Source organism: Excalfactoria chinensis, chromosome 1 (genome assembly GCF_039878825.1).
Source record: "Excalfactoria chinensis isolate bCotChi1 chromosome 1, bCotChi1.hap2, whole genome shotgun sequence".
NCBI lineage: Eukaryota > Metazoa > Chordata > Aves > Galliformes > Phasianidae > Excalfactoria > Excalfactoria chinensis.
In genome coordinates, this window is record NC_092825.1 from 48372396 (window position 1) to 48392945 (window position 20550).

At 51.9% G+C, this 20550-nt stretch overlaps 3 protein-coding genes across 4 annotated transcripts; 2 read left to right on the forward strand and 1 right to left on the reverse strand.

Annotated features, from left to right (window-relative positions):
- Positions 1-5955: 5955 nt before the first annotated feature.
- On the reverse strand, positions 5956-10461 carry NOL12 (nucleolar protein 12). The gene is made up of 6 exons (XM_072356125.1): positions 10208-10461; positions 10009-10114; positions 9817-9865; positions 8778-8920; positions 8413-8510; positions 5956-7996 (listed from the first exon to the last, which is right to left on the reverse strand). Exons 1-6 carry the CDS (start codon positions 10285-10287, stop codon positions 7825-7827), a joined length of 648 nt encoding a protein of 215 aa, XP_072212226.1. The 5' UTR covers positions 10288-10461; the 3' UTR covers positions 5956-7824.
- Positions 10462-11011: 550 nt separating this feature from the next.
- On the forward strand, positions 11012-16861 carry LOC140262043 (arf-GAP with dual PH domain-containing protein 1-like). 2 transcript variants are annotated; one of them, XM_072356137.1, is made up of 11 exons: positions 11012-11254; positions 12222-12352; positions 12683-12774; positions 12863-12945; positions 13134-13246; positions 14034-14180; positions 14581-14664; positions 15000-15062; positions 15358-15429; positions 15948-16179; positions 16267-16616. In XM_072356137.1, exons 1-11 carry the CDS (start codon positions 11167-11169, stop codon positions 16293-16295), a joined length of 1134 nt encoding a protein of 377 aa, XP_072212238.1. In that variant the 5' UTR covers positions 11012-11166; the 3' UTR covers positions 16296-16616. The 2 variants fall into 2 exon arrangements, with proteins under 2 accessions (XP_072212238.1, XP_072212247.1); XM_072356146.1 differs by lacking the exon at positions 15358-15429 and having other exon boundaries at positions 16267-16861.
- A 1320-nt stretch (positions 16862-18181) lies between these two features.
- On the forward strand, positions 18182-19580 carry LOC140262057 (urotensin-2 receptor-like). Its single transcript, XM_072356156.1, has one exon. It carries the CDS (start codon positions 18585-18587, stop codon positions 19578-19580), a length of 996 nt encoding a protein of 331 aa, XP_072212257.1. The 5' UTR covers positions 18182-18584.
- The last annotated feature ends 970 nt before the right edge of the window (positions 19581-20550 follow it).

A 20550-nucleotide genomic window follows, 5' to 3' on the forward strand; every position in this document is an offset into this window, starting at 1 on the left:
GACCTTAGTGGCCTTTTCCAACCTTAACGACTCTATGGTTCCATACTCACGTGATAAATGAGGATTTTCTTGTTCTCCCAATCGCTTTCCAATGGTTTCTCTGGGTTGTTTGAGTCGTGACTGTGCTCAGCCTCCTTCCAGTCATCCTCCAGTCGCTGTGCTGGGCTCTCAGGCCTCCTCCAACTATCATCTGGCCGTGGCCAGGCATCCGCATACCTACTAGGGCTCCTCCAGTCCCTTTCCAGCTGCTGCATCAGCTCCATGTGGCACGGTTGCTTCTCCTGCACCCTCCAGTCTTTCTCTGCCTTCTGAGCCTGGCGGGTATCCCCATGGCCCTTCCAAACCTGTTCTGGTGGCCGCGTTGGGCTCATGGGACGCAAGGGCTTCCCTCGGCCTTTCCACTCATTGTCTGTGCCCTTCCCAGCATGGGGAGGCTGCAGTTTATCCCGGAGGCTCCTCCAGCTGCACTCCAGCTGCTTCCTGGATGGGTCCCCCCGTTGTCTCTCTGCCCCCCATGCAAGGCCAGGCTGGGAGGTCTCCTTTTGGCTTTTCCATGTGCCATCTGTCCGGCCTGTAGGACTCATGGAGCGTAGTGGCCTGGCTCCTCCCAGCTTGCTTCCATCCATGCTCTTCCCAAGGCTCGGGGGGTGCAGGGTGTTCCCCCAGCTTTTTCTCTCAATGGCTTTCCCCATGCTCGCAGCCTGCCAGGCAACTTGGCTCCTATCTGTTCTGTTCCTCCAGTCCTTCTCCGTGTGCTGGGGAGGGCTCTGAGTTCCTCCCAGTCTCCGTTCCAACCTAGAATTGGGACTGGGGGAACGTGGTCTGAGGAACTGCGGGCTGCTGCCTCCCCTCTCCAGCCTCTGAGTAGGACTTGTGGGCTCCCGGGGCTTTCTCCAGTCCCTCTCTGCCCGTGGAGATGGGCACATAGGGCGCAAGGGGACCCCAGTCCTCTCTGTGTGCCGAGCTGGGCTGGGGGAGCGCCGGGGCTCCTTGGAGTCTCTGCTGCGTGGCTCAGTGTGCCAAGACACCCGCTGACCCTGGAGACACACAGGACAGAGAGCAAAGGGAACACGAGTGATAGCAAGGAGGGAGGTAAGGTGGCACAAGAGCTGGGAGACAGGTTGGTTGGGTTACGAAAGGTGTTGCAAAGCCTGCACCCCTATGCATAGAGCCAGGTTCTATCCAGGAGAAGCCTCTTGGACCCAGGAATAGGGGAATACGTGGCAGGAGAAAGCAGCCAGGACTCACCTCCCTGGGCAGGCTGGGGCTGGACTGCCTCCGAATGACTCTGCCTTTGCTGGGTGGCACTGGGGTCTTGCCATCCAGCCTCTCCACGCGGCCCTCCTCCAGTGCCTGGAAAGCCTCCAACGTCTCCGATTTCCTGCAGGCACACACAGCCTGTCTGGCTGCTGACTGAGCCCCCCTCCAGCCCTACATCTCTGCCTGCCCCAGATGTTGGGGTCTCCACCCTATTGCTGCACCCATCCCAGCTTCCTCATCCACATCTTCTTCATGCCATTTCTTTGGGTCCTCTGTACTTTGCTCTTTCCTGTCTCATCCACTGCCCGATTCCCGTTACACCCTCACGTGTCCCATGCCACCATTGGGCTGCCAACTTTGGAGCCTCGTTCTGCTCCAGCTGAGGACTCACCTGGGACCAAAGACTTCTCAGCATCCCTAATCCTACTAGGATTTGGGAGCTTCTCTCTTCTTCCCCCATTGCCCTGTTCTCTCCAAGCCATGGAGTGACCTATGGGGACAACCCACTGCAGTGCTCTATTGCTCCTCACCTGCGCTCACAGCCAAATATCCTCTCCACCTCCACTCGGCCAGGGCTGAGCGTGCGGGAGCCACAGCGGTCAGCAGCATCCCCACGGCCGAGGCGCTTGGGTTTGGGCAGATCTGCCAGCACCGTGTACTCCTGCCTCTCCAGCACACGTTTCCCCTCTGTGCCCCCAGCGCTGGGGTGCACACGAGGCTCCCCAGCCCGGGAGGAGGATGCCAAGTGCCTGCTGCTGCCTGGACCTGGAGAGGAGCTGCGGCTGGGACGTGGTGTGGAAGGAGCCCAGGGAGGGTCAGGTTTTCGAGGTTCCAAGGAAAAATAGCCACTCTCTATGCGGTGCTTCGCCCAGCCCTCCTTGGGCTTCTGGCTGGCAGGAGCACGCTCTGGGATGGAGAGAAGGTTGTTGAATGAGTGGCATGCAATGCTACTCTTCCCATGGCTAAGCGGGGCTTCAGCGTTACAGTCAAGGAGGGCAGAGGGAAAACCCGGACTGCAGGATGGGGGTGGGAACACAGCAAAGCACGTAGGGAGACAGCAGCCCCGTGTTTTATGGTCAGCACACCAAGAGGATCCCGCATGTGAGCAAGCCCCATGTACCTGCTTTTGGCACACAGACTTCTTTCCTAAAGCTCGGAGCGTCTGTCCTCACCCAGGATCCAGAGGGAAGGGGCTGAGCCCACCTGGCTCTGTCCACCTGAAGCTGTGCATTATCCTTGTGGCCCCTGTAGCTCATTGTGTCCCGCTTGCCTGATCCCAAAGTGGTGTCCAACAGCCTGGTCATCTCCCAGCCCTAAGAGACAAATAGGGCAGGGCTTTGCAATGGGACTGGGAGTTACTGGGCTGGGAGGGGGCAAAGAGCATATGTGAGGAGTGAAGGGTCCCAGCTGACACCCCCCACCAGCACCTTGGGAACATCTGAGTATGCCCAATAGAAGTGGCTCTGAGGGGACAAGGGTCAAAACCACCCAAACCAAGTGCCCATCTCACCCTGCCTTCAGTGTGGCTGTGGGGCTCGGTGCTGGTTTCTCCATGCTGGCCCGCAGTGCTGGGGCTGAGTGGGGGCTGTGACCTGCTCTGGTGCCAGCTGTGGAGCAAGGAGAGGACAGGCAGCAATCAGCATGGCTGCAGAGCCTGGGGACAGGGAGCAGTCACGAGAAACACAGGCAGAAAAAGCACTCAGCCCTTTTTCCCAGGCACAATATAGAATCATCAAGGTTGGAAAAGACTGCTAAGGTCACCCGGTCCAACCATCAGCCCACCACCACCATGCCCATTCACCACATCCCTCGGTGCATCGGTGATATCGCACCCGCTTTCCCCATCTCCCCCCTCCATCGGTCTCTGACACTCACCGCTCTGCACCGTCTGCCCGACCCACGCAGATGTACACCTCGCACTGCGGTGCTACGATGCGGACGGCGTCCCAGGGCCCACCTGGGTCTGCGTTGGTGCCGTGCCCCGCCACCTCTGCGTCATGCTCCTGCGAGGAAGGGGGGGATGCAGCCCTGCCATCATCGTGCCGGATATGAAAGCACGTGAGGATGAGGGCTGGGGGAATCTCTGCTTGCAGCCGCCCTCCAGCATCTCCCCTGGACCCATTACCTGCAGGGTTTAGGATCAGTGGTAGGGGGCTTGCCTGCCCTCCTTCTGGCATCCGGATATGCTCAGAGATGGCTCTAAGCAGATCGCAAAGGGCTGCAGTAATCTTAGAGGGCCCGGGGGTGAGGGCAAGGAGGAGGGCGGGAGGCTCATTACTATTTCATGATCCCCGGCCCGGTGCTCCAAGAGGACAGCGAATGACACGAAACCCTCTGTGAACATGAAACCGGCTGATGCCTGGAGGGATGCAGCGCTCTGCAGCCAAGTGGCTCATGCTGGAGGATGGGGTCAGACTGAGCCCTGCATCACGTGTATCCCATTCCACCTTTCCTTCCAGGAACAGCTCACAGCAGCTCCAGGGACATCTGCCGGGACCACATTTTAGGTAAGAATCATAGAATGGTTTGAGTTGGAAGGGACCAAAGGGCCTCAAACAGAGATGAAATCCAGGATGTGTCCCTGCTTTGCCAATCCCCCTTCCCTCACTGTTGCTATTTACTTGCACGTATCTATATTGCTCCATCCCTGCTTCCCTTCCTAGGATTTACGGAGCCCTCCTAACTGTGTCCAGACCCTCCTCGCCAATGTGGCTCCAGCTCTGCTCCAAGTAGTTAAATGATGGACAGTGGTGAGCTTTTGTGCTAGGGATTTCCATCTCTACTAAGTCCCCAGGGCTGAACAAAGCAGCTCTTAATGCAGCATTCGCGGCCTGCAGATGGGATGGAGGAGCTCACCTGTGCAACGTGGGGGTGAACTCTTGCGGCACGTAAGCAGTGTTGGCACAAACTCCTCGCAAATATGTTGGCTTCAAAGTTGGCACAGGGCACATCATTCACCGAACCCGGCATCCTCCATAGGGATGGAGGTGCTTTGGCTGCTGGGCTACAGGGAGCAGCCAGGAGAAAGGAACAGCAGCAGAAAGCTGAGCTTCTCAGTTCCACATCCTCAGGCTCCTATGGAAGCACAAGTGTTATTCTCAGACTGAAGCTTGATGCGCTAGGTTGGCCATGCTGGAATCAAAGGGCATCCAGCTTCAAGGCCAATAACGACCCACATAATTACACATGATAAAAGGCTATGTACCAGCAGGAGCCTTCTTTTAGAAGAGGGCACTGCTCTGCACCCTTCAGTAGGTTCTGATGCAGACAGCTTGGGGAGGGCACGCTTTCTTGGCTCACTCGCACCAGACCTGAGCCCAGGCACTCCCTTGCAAGCAATGAAGAACCAGCACCGCTCAGCCGTGCCCGCTGATTGCTATACGTGGTAGGAACCCAGAGCATCCCTCTGCCTGAAGGGCAAACCGTTGCTCCCCACATCCCGCAGGGCTCTTGGGGTCCACCGAGCTCCCCATGGCCTCCACCGCTCATGCAGATGTAGCTACCCTTCCCAGTGCATCCCAGTGCATCCCAGTGCATCCCAGTGCATCCCAGTGCATCCCAGTACCTCCGCTTCCCCACGACTCCCAGCACCGCTCTCCCCGCCGAGCTCCCCTTTGAATGGAGTTCCCCGTGGGAATTGCGGGCAGCCAAGCCCCGCCCACTGCCCTCTCATTGGCCTCGACCGGACACTGATTTGAATACCGCCCTTTGAGTGGCTGCCTGGCGGCGCGCCCGCGGGCACGTGTGCGGGCACCCACGTGTCGGTGGCAGCGGTAGGGCGATCGATCCGAGCTGGGCCGGGGATGGAGAGCGGAGCTGCCGCTATTTCCCCTCGTCCCCATCCCCTATCAGCGAGCAGGCCTGGGGCTTCTGCCCCAGGAGATGCTTAACATCCGCAGGATGGATCTGCAAGCACTAGGACTGCCTGCTAATCAGCTCCCTTGGCTCTCAATAGCCCTTGTCCCTCATCCCGTAAGGTTTCTCCCCGGTTCCTTTCTTGCAGCCGCAGTGACTGTATTGCATGCAGCCTCGAGCTTGGGACACTCCACAGGAGCAACACAGCACACCTGACACACACACACTGCAGCTTCATCTTCACGCTGAGCACCAGTTTCTCCACGACTATCTGACCTCCCTGTCTCATTTTGATCCTCTGTAATCCCAATCACATTTTTGGGCATGCATGTGTGCACCATCACAGTCTAGGCAGCAAAAGCCATCATGCATGGACACAGCATACTGGAGCTTCGTATCCTTCCCATGAGAGCTTTTGAGCAGCAACACCACTCAGGTTCCCTACCTCTATGGACAAAGCAATAGCTGAGTGTGGGCACCAGGCACAGTTGGGTGACCCTGGGGCACATTGTGATCACTTTCCAGTGCAGCAGCCACACTAACACGGTAATTTTTACAGGTAGGACATATTTAGAAGCAGCTTCCTCACCAAAAGCTGGAACTCGTTTGTGAACAGCCAGAGGGAAAAAGCAACAGTAACACTGAAAGCTGTCCTGAAAAAGAGGGGAAGCAGCAAATGACGCGATGACTCTCGCACAGAGACTTTAAACCCCATGCTGGATGTGCCTGGCAACTGCTTCACACACTAACTTGGGTGTGTGAGCTGGTATCCCTCACCCAGCATATCCCAGAGCAGCCCAGTTCCAGCCCTGAGCATAACAAAGACAGCAGGCGAGGGATGAGTCAGTAAGTCACATTACAAAAGCAAGCTTGAATCAATCAGATGGAGAAATCAATAGCACAGCAAACAATACTTGTGGTTAACTCCATATAGGATTTAATGGTTCTGGTTTTTTCCACTTTTTTTTTCCCCTTTCCCTGAGCATGGAAGGCTTTTCAAGATTTCAGCTGCAGCTTGAGAAAGGCTCAGAAGTTATTAGGGTCAGTAATTCTTCTAAATCACCTGGCAGCAAAATAACAAACACCTCGGTGTTGCTGAGGCCACGCTTAACATCCCATCAAGCTTATAATGAGGTATTTCAACACTGTCCCACCGTCATTCCAGGCTTCCACAAACCCAACCCAAAGTTCACACTCCACGTTTCAGCAGGTTTTGCAGTGTGACAAAAACACGGGGACTGCAAACAGCAGCCATTCCAGCTTCGGGGCAAACTCCTGGGGAGGCAAAGTGCAAGTCTCATTCTGCCTCTGGTCAGCCTGGGAGGCACCACGCACCAAGGGGAACAGCTGCTGTACAGCCCTGAAGGGTAGGATCCAAGCATAACATCAGACAGCCTTGCCCACAAGTTGTGTTTCTGCACCTCTGAAACACCTAACGTGACAAGGTGAGACAGAAACAGGCTACTGAGCTGCTGCCTCCACAAGGCCTCCAACACTGGTTACTCTTTTCCTCTCCTATTTCTAGCAAAGGAAATTTGCTTTCTCACCCACTGCCACATTTCCAATGTTCTGGTGTGGATTTTGGCCACAAAGGCCTTTTTCCCCTTTGTCATTTCTTTGCCAGCACACACATAATAAGGGAAGATGCCCCATCCAGGTGCTGGTCAGAATGTGGCAGAGGCAGGATGGTCACTGCACCCAACAGACACTGCATGACAGAAGTCAGTGTGCTGCTCAGGCTTTTTTCCCCTCCTCAGAAGCATTCCTTAACCCCAAACATGCAGATGCATGGTGACTATTTTTTCCCCTTTTCTCTTGAAGACATCCATGCTAGAACACATGTACCACGCTTTCCAAACAGAAGGCAACCACCCTGAGCTAATGCACAGCCTCTGCCACTCCCAACCCAGACAAGGCCACACACATGCAGCAAAGGCATTAAGGGATTTCATACTCCTCTGAGCTATCGGAATGAACATCGGCGCATTCAGCAGACAATGGAATGAGCCATTCCTGCTCCGGCGGGTTCTGTATTACCACAAGAACAGCTCCCAGCTATTCCCTTTCCTGAGCACCAGTAGATTTTAAAGATACATATTTTTTTTCAGCAATAGGAATCATTAACCTTCTTTCCAGCTGGTACCGGTATTAACATAGTTGCTGTTATGCTTCAGATAAGTCACACGTTATTTCTCTTAGCAAAAACAACTTCATAGAATAAACTTTAGTAAATTTCATCTGGGATGGATACCAAAAAAATAAGTATCCCTGCATTCAGCTGTGGCACAGAAGAAACATGAGACAAGATGACACAAAAAGAACTTACTGCACTGCAGAAACAGCAATGCATTGGTTCACAAGTGGAAGCAGAGCTCTTCCCAGACTCGGACCCCTGAGAGTGTGTTTGCTGCATTCAGCTTTAGCTCCTCTCCTTTGATAAAGCCAATTAAGGGTTATGCCATACAGAGAACCTGACCTCCAACAGAAGATTTTAGAGATTCTGTGGCACTTAAATACTTATTTGGAGACTACTGCAAAATAAATGCAGTGTCTAGTGCCCGTGGCCAACGCACAGCAGGTGAGTAAGGCTGAACTGGGCTCAGAGTGCCAAGTAAACAAGGTCCTTGATCATTATGAAGGGGGCACAAAGAGCAGCAACCCAGCTGCTGAAAACAGTCCCAGCTGCTGCTCTGAGCACCAGGCTCTCCATTAATCTTGATCGCGGCCCATTCTGCCCGTCAGCCTCCGTCGCTGAGTCTTAGTGGTTCGCCTCGTGTTCGCTTTCTGGATTTTCTTAAATGGACCTTGCCTACGTTGGGATTGCTTTCCTTTCTTCTTTTTCCGGCTGTGCATGTGCAACGTAGCAGTAAGAGAAGAGATCCTGGGGAGGACAGGAAGAGATAAATGTTTGGGCACCAAAGTGTACTGCAGAAAGGTGATACAACAGCAACAGGACAGCCCCATGCAGCCCAACAGCAATGGAGTCTCAAAGGAGCTCCACTGCGCTGGGCACCATCGTGACAGGACAGAAGGAGAAGGACTAGGCAAACAGCTCAGGGCAAAGCCCGACCTGCACCACACCCACCTCACGCTGCTGTTAGCAGAGATCAATGTAATAGAAACAGACGACAGAGGCAGGCTTCCAGACTGCCAGTGCCCTCTGCTGGTTCCTGTCCACAAGCACCCAAGCAGCACAGCACCCCCTCCCTGCAATCACACAACTGATCTGGAAGCAAAAGATCCTCCTGATCAGCTCACACTGCCCAGCAGCAAGCAGATGAATGAATTTATACGTACTTTTCAGATAGGAAGGGGTTTCTGGACTTTTTGGGCACTGTACTTGCAGGCTTGTTCACCACCTCTTCACCCTTCTCTTCTAAAACATCACTTTTTCCCTTAAAAGAAGAAACAAACACAACTTTATGAACACATTAAAATAAGCAAGTCTCAAGATTCCAGTGTTTTTTGCTACCTTCTTGGTTTCATCCCCATTTGCCAAACACACTCACAGATCAACACTTTACATTTTACACAAGCCTTCCCCCTTCATCCTTGCTCCTAGCCAGCTGCAAGCCCTTTGGCATATTCAGGGTGTGACAATCTAACAAGCCCTGAGAACATTTATAGTCGATGCAATCAGACACGTCAACAAGAGGCAGTACCTCAGAGGTGGTCAGTCCCAGCTGGCGTGCACCTGAGAGGTCCAGGTCACTGATGGTTGTGACTGTTACAATATGGTTTGGGTGGTCGATGTTCACTGACTCTGTCCGCGATGTCACCAAGTGCTCCAGTTCATCAAACTCATCTGGAAGGACAGAAATATCAGCTTCTCACAAAGTACGCTCATAGCAGCGCCATGCAACACTAAATACCCGGGGCAGAGTAGCTGGAAAACTGCATGGAGGAAAAAAGATCTGGAGGCATTGGTTAATGCCCAGCTGAATGTGAGCCAGCGCTGCACTCAGCTGGCCAAGACGAATGGCCAGTTCTATAAGGAAAGGGCAGACGTATTAGTTAGGGACACCATTTAGTGGGCTATGCTGGTGGTAGGTGGACAGTTGGACTGGATGATCTAACAGACCTCCTCCACCCTTAATGATTCTATGCTTCCTGCACCATCACGCTGGGTGCAGGAAGTCCAGTCTTTGCATGGAGGGATAAGACACGAAGGGCAAGCTCCCTCTCCCAGCAAAGATGTCAATGCCTTGGTAATACCCTCCTGCATGCTCCTTCTTATCCAACCTGCCCAGTTTCCCACTAAGGACGAGGGACCCCCATTCAGCCCAGTTTCCTTTCCCACTAAGGACGAGGGACCCCCATTCAGCCCAATTTCCTTTTCCACTAGGGACAAGGGACCCCCATTCAGCCCAGTTTCCTTTTCCACTAGGGACAAGGGACCCCCATTCAGCCCAGTTTCCTTTCCCACTAGGGACAAGGGACCCCCATTCAGCCCAGTTTCCTTTCCCACTAGGGACAAGGGACCCCTATTCAGCCCACTGCACGAGCTGTTGCCCAGCTTCTCAGGGGGACACACAAGAGGAGTGATGCAACATGCCTCTGGGGTAGGACTGCTCTTACAGCTATGTCTGCCCAGCCGCAGGAGCTGTCCAGTTTGGTGCCTCTCACAGGCAGTTAACTCCTCTGACACCCATTCTGCTGCAAAGGAGCCCAAACCCTACAAGCACGGAGCGTGTTACATACCAAGAGCTTCCTCCCTTTCACGCAGCATCTTCAGGTACTCCTTGTGCCTCTGGGAGAGACAAACAGGTCAGTACGGCACCCCTGCTGTCCCGAGTGCCCATTTCAGCCCAACCCCTCCACCCACGAAGGCTCCGTGCCTGCCCCACAGCCTCGACACGGCAAGGGGTCCGCTGTGCTCGGGAGGAGCCATACCTCCTCCTTCAGCTTCCTCTGCTCCTCCTTCAGCTTCCTCTTGATCTCCTCCAGGGCCACCTTCCTCCGTTCCACCTTCCGTTTATGGAAGCCGGTCAGGTACTCCCTAAACACCGGGAACAGAGCAAACCTTCATCTTCCAGACACCCCGTCGTCCCCCCCACTCGCTTTGCCACCGCGGCACCCTTGGTGTCCTCACCTCCGCTTCTCCTCATCGAAAGTCACCACCAGCCGCGATGCTGCGCTTCCAGACCCCTTCTTCTTCTTCTTGCGTCCCATGGCTATCCCACGCGGCAGCCACCATCACTTTCGGTCCAAGGAATCCCCGCCTTTTCCGGTCTCTCAATTTCCTGCCCTGTGTGTCTGTGTGTGTGTCTGTTTGTGTCGGGGGGGGGTGGCGCTGTGACGGGGTGGCGCTGTGACGGCCGTCCCTTAGCCGCCATTTTGTGCCTCGGCGCATCTCTAATAAAAGCATTATTTATAGGCAGCGTTTCGTTGTGTGGTGGTGTCTGTGTTGTGCTGCTTAGTCCGGGGAGCTGTGCGTGTGTGTGTGAATAGATCTCAGCTCTGAGGTTGTCTTAAGGATGCGGGAGCAGTTGTGTTGTGGAGCGGTCCCACTGATGGGATTGGGCTTGAGCTGAACTCTTGAACCACTCCTGACCTCCCTTCGTCTCTTTTCACGAGTGTAAATGTTGCGTGACAGCCAGCTGACTGGAGTGGAAGCTCCACGAAGGGAAGCGTTGGAGGAGTCATCCCACAGAGCGTGAGGGGCGCTGCCGCCTGGTGGCAGGTCACCTTGCCTTTTATCAGCTCTCCGGCTACTGGTGTTCTGTTCCTGGCCGGTCCTCTCCCCACAGCAGAAATGCGGAAAAACCAGTTCTGTGGTTAATTGCTGCACTTCCCTCCACGCCCATGGGTTCGCCTGCCTCCTCCTCTTCTCTCTTAGCCTGGCTGCACTTCGGCCTTTTTGCCCCAGCCTGTTCTCTGCCGGCTCAGGTGCACCATTAGGCCTGCATATTCATTCCATTAATCTCAAGGCTTCTCCTGCCTTCACATCTCGTTCCTGCAAGGGCCTCCTGGTGGCTCCTTCACCTTTAGGGTGTCCCGCAGGTGCGGAAGACCCAGAACACCTGCCGGAGGGGGTGACAATTTGACACCATGGCTGGAAGTGATAAGAGCATGAAGGCCCTGAGGGAGGTGTGGAGAAGAGCAGAAAATTCATTGTGTGCAGACTGCGGGAAGCCCGGTGAGTCCCTCAGGGCTGGATCTTCTGAGGATGGGTCAGAAGAAAGGATTGGGGTTTGGTGTCTGGTAGCCGTTGTGGCCAGCTCAGTGCCTTGAGGCATATGAGCGTGGGAAGGAGTGAAACTAGGGGATAGTTGTTGGAACCTGTGCAAAAGTCCGGCAGATGTGTGAGTTGATTCAGTCTGTCCAGGCTGCAGGGGGCCCCAGAGGAGAGGGAGTGAGGGAAGATGAAGGAGATGCTGCCACAGTGCTGGTGGAAAGGACAGGATTGCAATAGCATAGGGTCTCAGACACAAATCAAGGTCATGCCCAGTCAGGACCAGTGGAAAATTCCCATTGGTAACCTAACTGCTCCAGAAAGAAGGCATGATTCGGGAGGGCATTGTCTTGTCTGTGACTCAGCTCTGAACTGACGTTTTGCCACGGACACCTGGGAGGTTTCTTATACTGAAGAGGTTATCCTCTCCAGAGTGTACTGGTTTAAAGTCTACCAGCACAGCTAAAAATGCCCGTTGTATTCCTTCCAAAAGGAACACGTGGGTTGTACCACCCACGACAAATTAATTTGTCTAATTAATACCATTTTACCTTCTTAATTTTTCCCCTGAGAATTCTGATTTTTACAGTTACATTTCACTTCCCGAGCTAAATAGCGTTGCGGGTTTGCTGTGTTGCACAAAACAGCTCCTGGAGCCTCAGATGATTCTTTACCCAGAGGGAGTTTGTAGAGTGCCATGGAGTTTTCCAAGGTTCAAGTTAATAGAGATTCAGATTAAGCAGTTGAAGCAGGAGGAATGCAGAAGTATTATGCTTTTTCCAGACTGCCTTCTGTAGCTTGGTTAATTAGTCAGCTCGGCTGAAACCATGGTTACCAAGATCTCCATTACTCAGTAATGCATTTTCATTTGAGGCAGATCTCCCTAAGGCATTTACTATTTCTAATGATACCCCTTTTTTTATGCCCTCAGATCCCGACTGGGCATCCTCTACCTTGGGTGTCTTTATATGCCTTAGCTGCTCAGGAATTCACCGGAACATCCCTAGCATCAGCAAAGTCAAATCCCTGAAGATGGACCACTGGGATGATGCTCAGGTGCAGGTGAGAACTCATTGGTGTGTCGGGGTTGTGGTTGTACACCAACTCCTTTTGGCCTTTGGCCTCACAAAGTTGGAGATTAATGTCACTTTGCTACGTGTGCACAGTGGGGGATAATTCCTCCTAAATTGCTGGGAGAGGGAGGATATGCTTGCCTTGTGTGCCTCTTCATGTCCTATTACTTTATGGCTGGCACAGATGTCTTGCATCATATCCTGCCAAGGTTCAGGGTCTTTATTGCTCACGGTTACTGATTTCTCACATGCCAGCTCCATCTAGACACAACATGAATCTCCATCAAAGAGAAGGCACTAACTGTCTTTCTAACTGCAGTTTCTGGCCAAGCACGGGAATGCTGTGACTAAGGCCATGTATGAAGCTCACATCCCTATTTACTATTACCAGCCAACCTACAATGACTGCCAGTAAGTTGCTGCATACAAATGAAAAGGGGGAGGGCAGTTCTGGATTGCTGTAGTTGGTTTCTAAGCTACCTGTCACCTCTCTTTGCAGAGTGCTGAGAGAACAGTGGATACGGGCCAAATATGAACGAAAAGAGTTCACTGAGCTTGGAAAACAGCTGCCTTATACAGATGGTAAGAGCAGGGCATGACTTCAGAATTGCTGCCTGTTGCCTTTACTGGAAGCTTTTGAGCATCGTGAGGAGAAAACTCATCAGTGCCCTGCCTGATAGCGTGATATTACCAGCTGGTCTTGCTCAAAACTATTTGCTGGTGGATGCCTCTTGGAGGGATGTTCTTCAAACTGACCTTTCTGCTTCTAGGGGTGAAGGAAGGCATCCTATGGAAGCGAGGTCGAGACAGTGGGCAGTTCCAACCACGCAAGTTCTTGTTGTCAGAGAGAGAGGGATGTCTGAAGTATTTCACTAAGCAGGATGTAAGTATGGTAGTCAACTCAGGCCTGTGGGGTTATGGAGACTCTTCTATCTCTGTGAGATTTCCATACTCACCCAGGCCAGAGATGGTAATGCATCACAGAAGAGAGATTCCCTTCCAAGTACTGGCATTTCCCCTGCATCTTCTGTTAGTCTTCTCCACATCCTTCCCTCTTCAACGATTTCTTTGCTCCTGGCATGGAAACAGTGGCATTTCCATGAGTCCTCTTTTCTTGTCTCACTGGTGAATCTCACTGCTGACTGAAGGGTTGGTCTTTCACTTTATCCCATTCCCTTTGCCTGGCTGTACAATCCTGAGCTGTCCTTGGAACCAACCTCACCTTACTATGAACTAAGTTGCTAAAAACCTGCTGCTTCCTTTTGAGTAGGGTTTTTCTCTTAGTTTATCTCCCTGAAATGAATGGGACAGATGCTAGTATACTGTTACAACTGAGGGAATGGCTTAGGGAGGAGTAGATGTAAAGTCTTTCCTTCTGGGGTCAGTTAGCCTTTAGACCAGGTCAGCTGTAAAGTCAGATGCACTTTCAGCATCTCACTGCTTGTCCCAGGGCAGGCACAGATCAAATTTAGATTGGAGGGGCTGAGCCATTATTTGGGCACAAGCATGCCACATAGTGAAGGGAGCGTGTACTACAACAGTTTTGATGGGAAGGGGCAGTTAATACCTTTTAAAGACCTTCTGACCCTGCTTTATCCTACCTAGTCAGTCAGTTAGATCATTTTCCCACCAGAACTGTTCATGAATGACCAATGCCATTCTTTTCTCAGGCCAAAGAACCCAAAATCAATGTCAAAATAGATGTAATCAATGCTACATTCCAGCCAGAGAAGATTGGGAACCCCAATGGCTTGCAAATCACCTATCTCAAAGACAATAAGACTCGGAATATATTTGTCTACCATAAAAGTGGAAAGGTATATTGTTTAGCATCATACTGTAAAACCATTGAGCTGATTGGAGAATTTACTGATACTGAGTAGTCTGAGGAATGAGTTGAGTGAGATGGTGTGTGTGTGGGAACTGCTGTAGGGGAAACAGGTTGAGAATTCTGATTCTCTGTGTGTCTGTGACTGAGTTTTGCTGCATGGAACGGAGCAGGAGCACTGGCTGAGTGGGTTTCTGTGGGAGGAGCTGCTGCAGAAGGTGTGCAGATGTACTGCCTCTGCTCTGTGTGTGTGTATGTGAGGGTGAGGCCTGGAGAAGGGAAAGATGGCTGTTTTTGCAGCTGACATAGTGTTGGGTGCAGCTGGATGAATTTGAGTGGCTCGCTGTGGCCGTCCCTAAGCTTTCTGTTCTGTCATGTTTTATTTTCAGGAGGTGGTGGACTGGTTCAATGCCATTCGGTCTGTGCAGTTCCATTATCTGAAGGTAGCATTTCCCATAGCCAGCGATAATGAGGTAAGGCAGCACTAGAGTGCAGTGCTGAGTCTCCTGCTGATGCTCAGTTACTCTGATAAAAGAGCCCATTAGTTATTATTAGATCCCCGGGCACAGAAGGGGAAATTGCAGTGTTTAGATAGAAGAATGAGAAAGTGTGCATACAGGAGCCTGGGATGGTAGAGAGCAGCTCCTCTCTCCTATTTCTGGGCATGCTGGAGGCTTAGCTAAGGCAGTTCTACAGACATGAATTTGAAAGGGAGCTGAATTTGGGCAAACAGAAGGAAGGCTGTGGGTTTGAAAGTGAACAGCAGAGAAACATAGCTAAGTGAATGTTACTCTTACCTTTTTGTCAGATTAAAAGCCGGCTGACGAGAAACTTCTTAAAGGAAGGATTCATGGAGAAGACGGGTCCCAAGGTGAGCTGCTTGTGGGTGAAGGAATCTAGCAGGGACCTGCCAGAGAGCTGTTGATTTTCCCTGCTCTGTTATTTTCCTCCCAGTTTCCCCGTCCCCTCCCCCCATCTTCTTTTGACACTATAGTGGGACTGAAAAGTTGCTTTCTGATCCTCACTCTCAGCTTAGAGGGAGAAAGAAGGCTGCTGTTTAGGCAGGGGCTCGGTTCAAGCAGTTGTGATGAATTTTGGGCACCCATTTGCGCTGCTCACGGCAGAGGGCACTGTCACCTTACGTATGTCACCTCTTCCCTTTACAGCAGAGAGAGGCTTTTAAGAAACGTTGGTTCACACTGGATCACCGCAGGCTCATGTACTTCAAGGACCCTTTGGTGAGGGCGAGATCTGACCTCTGGCAGCTGTAGGTGACAGTGCTGAGGGCAGGGTCAGAGTGCAAAGAGAATCTTGCTTCTTTGCTTTGCTCTGTTGTAAGGGAGGCTTGTGGCTTTCCCAGTGGCTCTGAATGGACTCTAGGTCTTCCCCTTTCCATCCCACTTTGTTCATCCTGCACTTTCTTTGTTCGCTTACTGCCTGCAAACAACGGGAACAGGGAAGGCTGTGGTGTAAAGGTCATGGTGTCACAAGGGGGATGCCACGGAAGGTGTTGTTGGAGAGGCAGATGCAGCTTTTCCTCTGTTAGCCCTCTCGAGATCTGTACTCTGAAGTTTTCCTTTCACTCACTGTCTTTGGGTGTAGCTTCCCGGTTCTGAATCCCCTGACCACCTTCAGGTCTTTTTTCTGCTACCTCTTTGATCCTTTCCCATTCTCCGGCTGCCCATAGGAGCACTGCTATTATTAGTTGGTTCTTCCTGGGTACAGTTAATCCCTCTCTTTCCCTCCTGATGTGCAGGATGCATTTGCTAAGGGTGAAGTATTTGTGGGCAGCAGAGAGAATGGCTATAGCGTCCAGAAGGGATTGCCTTCAGGGACACAAGGCAACTTCTCTTGGCCCTATGGCATCACCATTGTCACGCCTGACCGAGAATACCTCTTCACCTGTGAGACAGAGACTGACCAGCTGGACTGGATCACAGCTTTCACAAGTGTCATCAACCAGGACATGACACCACAGGAATATGCAAGTAATTGCCTGGATGATGTTTCCTTCTCCTTTTGTTGTTCTGTCACAGAGTATTGCCCTAATGCACTGCCTTTTTTCTTCTCTACAGTCGAAGCCTACTTCAAGTTTAAATCATAGGAAGCTGGGCAGGAGCCTTGCTGTAACTCAGCTCTACCTACCTGGTCCTGTTGGGTGGGCTGTCAGAAGAGGAGAGATTGATGGCAGAGAAACACGGTGCTCTTGCAGCCTACTCTTTGAAGCACTTTTGTTTTTTTCCCTTCCCTCTCCAAGGACAATATTCTTTGTTCTGGAGCTCATTTAAGCTGCTTCAAGTCCAAGACTCCGTGAGACTGAATCCTCAGTGCAAACTGTCAGTGGTAATATGCTGTAATCTGACTGGATGTTGATAGGCCTTGCCTGTTGACAGGGCCTCAGAAACTTAGCACTTGCTGTGATGGACATGGGACCTAGCATCGTATTTGCAGGAAACTGCAGGCGGCCTTATACAAGAATGCACGAGGGTTAACCTTGTACAAGAAAACAGCTGCTTTGCTGGAGCTATTGCTCAGTAGAGGCTGCTGGACTGGGAGAGACTTTCATTACAAGAAGTGGCTTCTCTGCTGGTGACAGAGATGTGAAACATCTGGTTATTTGATCAGTTGGAACTACAGTTGAAAAAGGTCACTTAAAAGATTTAATCTGACTGTAATGTGTGAGACGTGTTTCTTCCCATCTATATGGGCTTGAGAGCTTCAGACCATGTTTGTATGGAGACCATCTTCTGATTGCTCCTGAGCTCAGAAACAACGGATATGTACGTGTATGTAAGTGGGCAGTGTGTGTGTGTGCCCATAACAAAAAAGTAGTGGGAGATTGAATACTGCCCTAGAGAAAATACTGTGAGGGGCATTTGTGTTATTGAGGTTCAGCTATCAGATTTGAGTCTCTGTAGTTAAACCAATGGAGAGAGGCTGGCTCCCACAGAGAGCAGTCGATAGCATGTCTTCTACAGACTTCAGACTCTCTGCTGAGTCTAATATAGCCTAGGGGTTGATGTCTGAAGTTAGGAATACGTATCTACTCCCCTATTCCCTGCATTTCACAATTCCTGGCACTTGCATCCTAACCTGTACGTTACATGTGTATATGTAATATACATATATATTTATGCAGTAGAGTAGAAGGGAAGTCTTATGACTGCTCTCTGAGACAAACGGGGCTCGGATGTGGGCAAAGGAGAGCAGGGCAGTGCTTGGCACAAAGGGCTTTGCAACACAGATGTCGTATTGTGATACTCCAGTAGAAGGCAGTGCTGCCCAAGACGCTTTTGCTTCCTGCTCTTGCGAGGCAGGTGAAGGAAGTCTTAATGGAGGAGGGGGGTGGTCTTTGGGGAGAGGAAAGAAGGAGTGGAATTGAAATATGTTGCCCCTTTATCTTTAGGAGCTTGATGGTGACTAATGACAAGGGTGGGAGAGTGCCAGGCTATAAGAATGGGAGATCTTTAGTGGTCTGTGGGGGTCTTTAATTGCAAGACTACAGACTAAATGCATTGACTGTACCTCAGGAGGTCTTTGGACATGAGTGTGGGGCAGGCCTTCTTGCCCTAGCTTAGCTAAGGGTCAGGGGGCAGCATCAGTTTTTAGGGCTGATCCTTCTTTCCCTCTTAAAGCCTCAATTGTCTTTCCCTCCTGCCAGACTCAGGAGTTTTATCTTTAATTAAATCCTCCCTCAAAGGAGGAAAACTGAGCAAAAGGGAATGGGGAAAAGAAAGAGAGTAAAGAAGAGAGAAGAAGAGAGAAGAAGAGAGAGAAGGAGGAAGACAATGAAGAAGGAATGTATCTTCTAAAACAGGAGCTCCCCTTGGCTCCTCAGCTAGTGACTAGCAGCTCAGCAGAAATTGGGACGGCATTCACACCTGTGTGTGAAGCTGAGTCAGGCACATTCCTATGCAGTGGGCAGGTCAGCTCTTCAGGGGTGGGCTGGGGGGACACATACCCAGCAGCAGAGCTGAGAGAACACAGAGACTCAAGGAGGAATCCACTTGTCCACAGAGTCTGCTGATTTTCTGCCCAGCGAACACTGACGGAGCAATACGTGAGGAACTGGTGGAGAACACAGACGTTTCCTCTTATCTGGCAGATGTTTCTTTGCACCTACCAGTCTTGAAGGGGAGGAGGTGTCCCTTTTTCAGCCTGAGGAAAACCAGCAGATGGCACTTGTGATGAAGAAGATTGGCAAAATAGACTGGATGGCTGGAGGTGAGGAATAGACTTCTCTGGAGACTTACATTTTGCTGAGTTTGTGCCATTATTCCCTTCCTTGGCTGCTTTTCTTGGAACTGGCTGTGTCCTCTACAGCAAGCAGGGGAGGCAGAAGGAAGGAGCAGGTCTCCGTTGACTTGACTGCTCTTCCACTCCATCCCCAAAGATGTCTTGCGACCCTTCCCTCATCAGTGTAACGCCTGGAGAGGACCCTGAGGGTGGCAACTTCTCAGAGGAAAGCAGTGGTGAGGATGACATCAGCAGTGTTCTAGGAGGGGACAGCCCAGTGACAGGGCCATTGGGCACGGTGCTGCTGCTCATGTGCATTATTGGGATGGTGGGGAACGTCTACACAGTGCTGGTGGCCTCTGGCAAGGTGGCGGGCCGCTCGGCAGGCTCCTTGGGGGTCTACGTGATCAACCTCGCCCTGGCTGACCTCCTGTACCTCTCCACCATCCCCTTTGTGGTCTGCACCTACTTCACCCATGACTGGTTCTTTGGAGATGTGGGCTGCAAGCTTTTGTTCAGTTTGGACCTCCTCACTATGCATGCCAGCATTTTCCTCCTGACTGCCATGAGCCTGGAGAGGTACTGGGCAGTAACCAGGCCGCTGCGGGCCAGGCGGGCTGGCAGCGCTTACCGCAAGCCAGCCAGTGCCATCCTCTGGCTCCTTGCCTTCCTGCTTACGGCCCCTATGATGGCAATGACTCAATTGCGGGAGGGAGATGGTCCCAACAAGCGCATCTGCATCCCCACATGGACGCCAGCAGCCTTCCGGCTCTACTTGACGGTGCTCTTTGCCACCAGCATCCTGGTGCCTGGTGTGGTGCTGATCATTGTCTACACCCTCCTGGCCTGGGTGTACCGCTCTTCCACCTGGCACCCGGGGCTGTCAGTGTCCGGCCGGGCTCCCTCCCAACGTCTCTCCTCCAGGATCTGTGCCATTGTGGTGGCTTACTGGGCCTGCTTCCTCCCCTTCTGGGGCTGGCAACTGGCTGGGCTATACCAGCGTGAAGGCATAGGCATGGGCCCCAGTGCACAGGCCTACCTCAATTTTGGTGTCACTTGCCTAGCCTATGGTAACAGCTGTATCAATCCCTTCCTCTACACCCTGCTAGCCAGTAGCTACCGCCAGCATCCCAAACACACAAGGAGGCCATAGCACCTTTCTGGCTTTTGGGTAAATGTTGGGTCTCATGGGGAGTAGCAGGGGGAGTCCTGGGCGATGAGCAGTGTCCTGGGTGGGGGATATCTCCCAGGCTTTTGTGAGCGTTGAGTGATGAAATAAAAGTGTGTTGTCTTCTGTGCTGTCTTGTGGTGTGTTCCATCCTTGTTGTCAACCTGGCATGTTCTCCTTCCTGCCTTTTGCAAGACTGCTGAAGGGTGCTTGTCCCAGGGATCCCAATTCTGGTGCGTGTGAGGAGTCCTCCAGCCCTCACCCTATGCAAGGCCAGAGTGGGAGAAAGGGTGCAGTCAGCTTCTATATGTTTTAATTACATCTCCAAGGAGCCCAACCGCCTTCACCGCCTCTCTGGCAACGGACGGAGCTGTAACAAAGCCCAGACAACAGTGACTCACAAATATCATGGGAGCAGTGAGTCACTTGAAGAAGCAGCCACGCTAGCAGGAGACCTGAATAAGATTCAGCCCCAGCGTGTGGTGAAAATTTCATTCAACGTTCTTCCCCTCACTCTCACCTAAATGTTTGAAGAATCTTTCTGAAAAATAACTCCCAAATGCGGTTTGAAGATGCTGTGCTTGCCCTTCATAAAAACTCATTAAAGGACCTATCACCAGCACTGTGTCCCTGCTGTAGTCAAGGAGATCCCTGGCGCTCCATCCTGTTGAACGTACCCCAGGTTGCGACAATGTCACTCACATAAACTGAGCCAGGTCTTACGCCTTGAGTCCATTTAGCTCATCACAGCTCAATTCCATACAGCTAAACTTTCTTCTTATTCCTACACAAGATGGCCTTATCCATATCACCCCATGGAAAGAGTGCCCACGCAGTGACTGTGCACAGGGTGGCAATACTAGATGCTGTTTTTACTATCACAGACATAGCCCTAAAGAGCAGGATATGACCGTACAGAGCAGACTGGCTTTGAACAACAGGAGGCTTCAAGAGG

Bases quoted from the DNA above. Each gene is read 5' to 3' on its own strand.
- NOL12 (XM_072356125.1), bottom strand. From the start codon at position 10,287: ATGGGACGCAAGAAGAAGAAGAAGGGGTCTGGAAGCGCAGCATCGCGG. The intron at 10,115-10,207 runs GTGAGGACACCA...CCCGGTGTTTAG, and splicing joins TTCGATGAGGAGAAGCGGAG to GGAGTACCTGACCGGCTTCC. The intron at 8,921-9,816 runs GTATGTAACACG...CTGTCCTTCCAG, and splicing joins TGAAAGGGAGGAAGCTCTTG to ATGAGTTTGATGAACTGGAG.
- LOC140262043 (XM_072356137.1), top strand. From the start codon at position 11,167: ATGGCTGGAAGTGATAAGAGCATGAAGGCCCTGAGGGAGGTGTGGAGA. The intron at 14,181-14,580 runs GTATATTGTTTA...TTTTATTTTCAG, and splicing joins TCTACCATAAAAGTGGAAAG to GAGGTGGTGGACTGGTTCAA. The intron at 15,430-15,947 runs GTGAGGGCGAGA...CCTGATGTGCAG, and splicing joins TGTACTTCAAGGACCCTTTG to GATGCATTTGCTAAGGGTGA.
- LOC140262057 (XM_072356156.1), top strand. From the start codon at position 18,585: ATGTCTTGCGACCCTTCCCTCATCAGTGTAACGCCTGGAGAGGACCCT.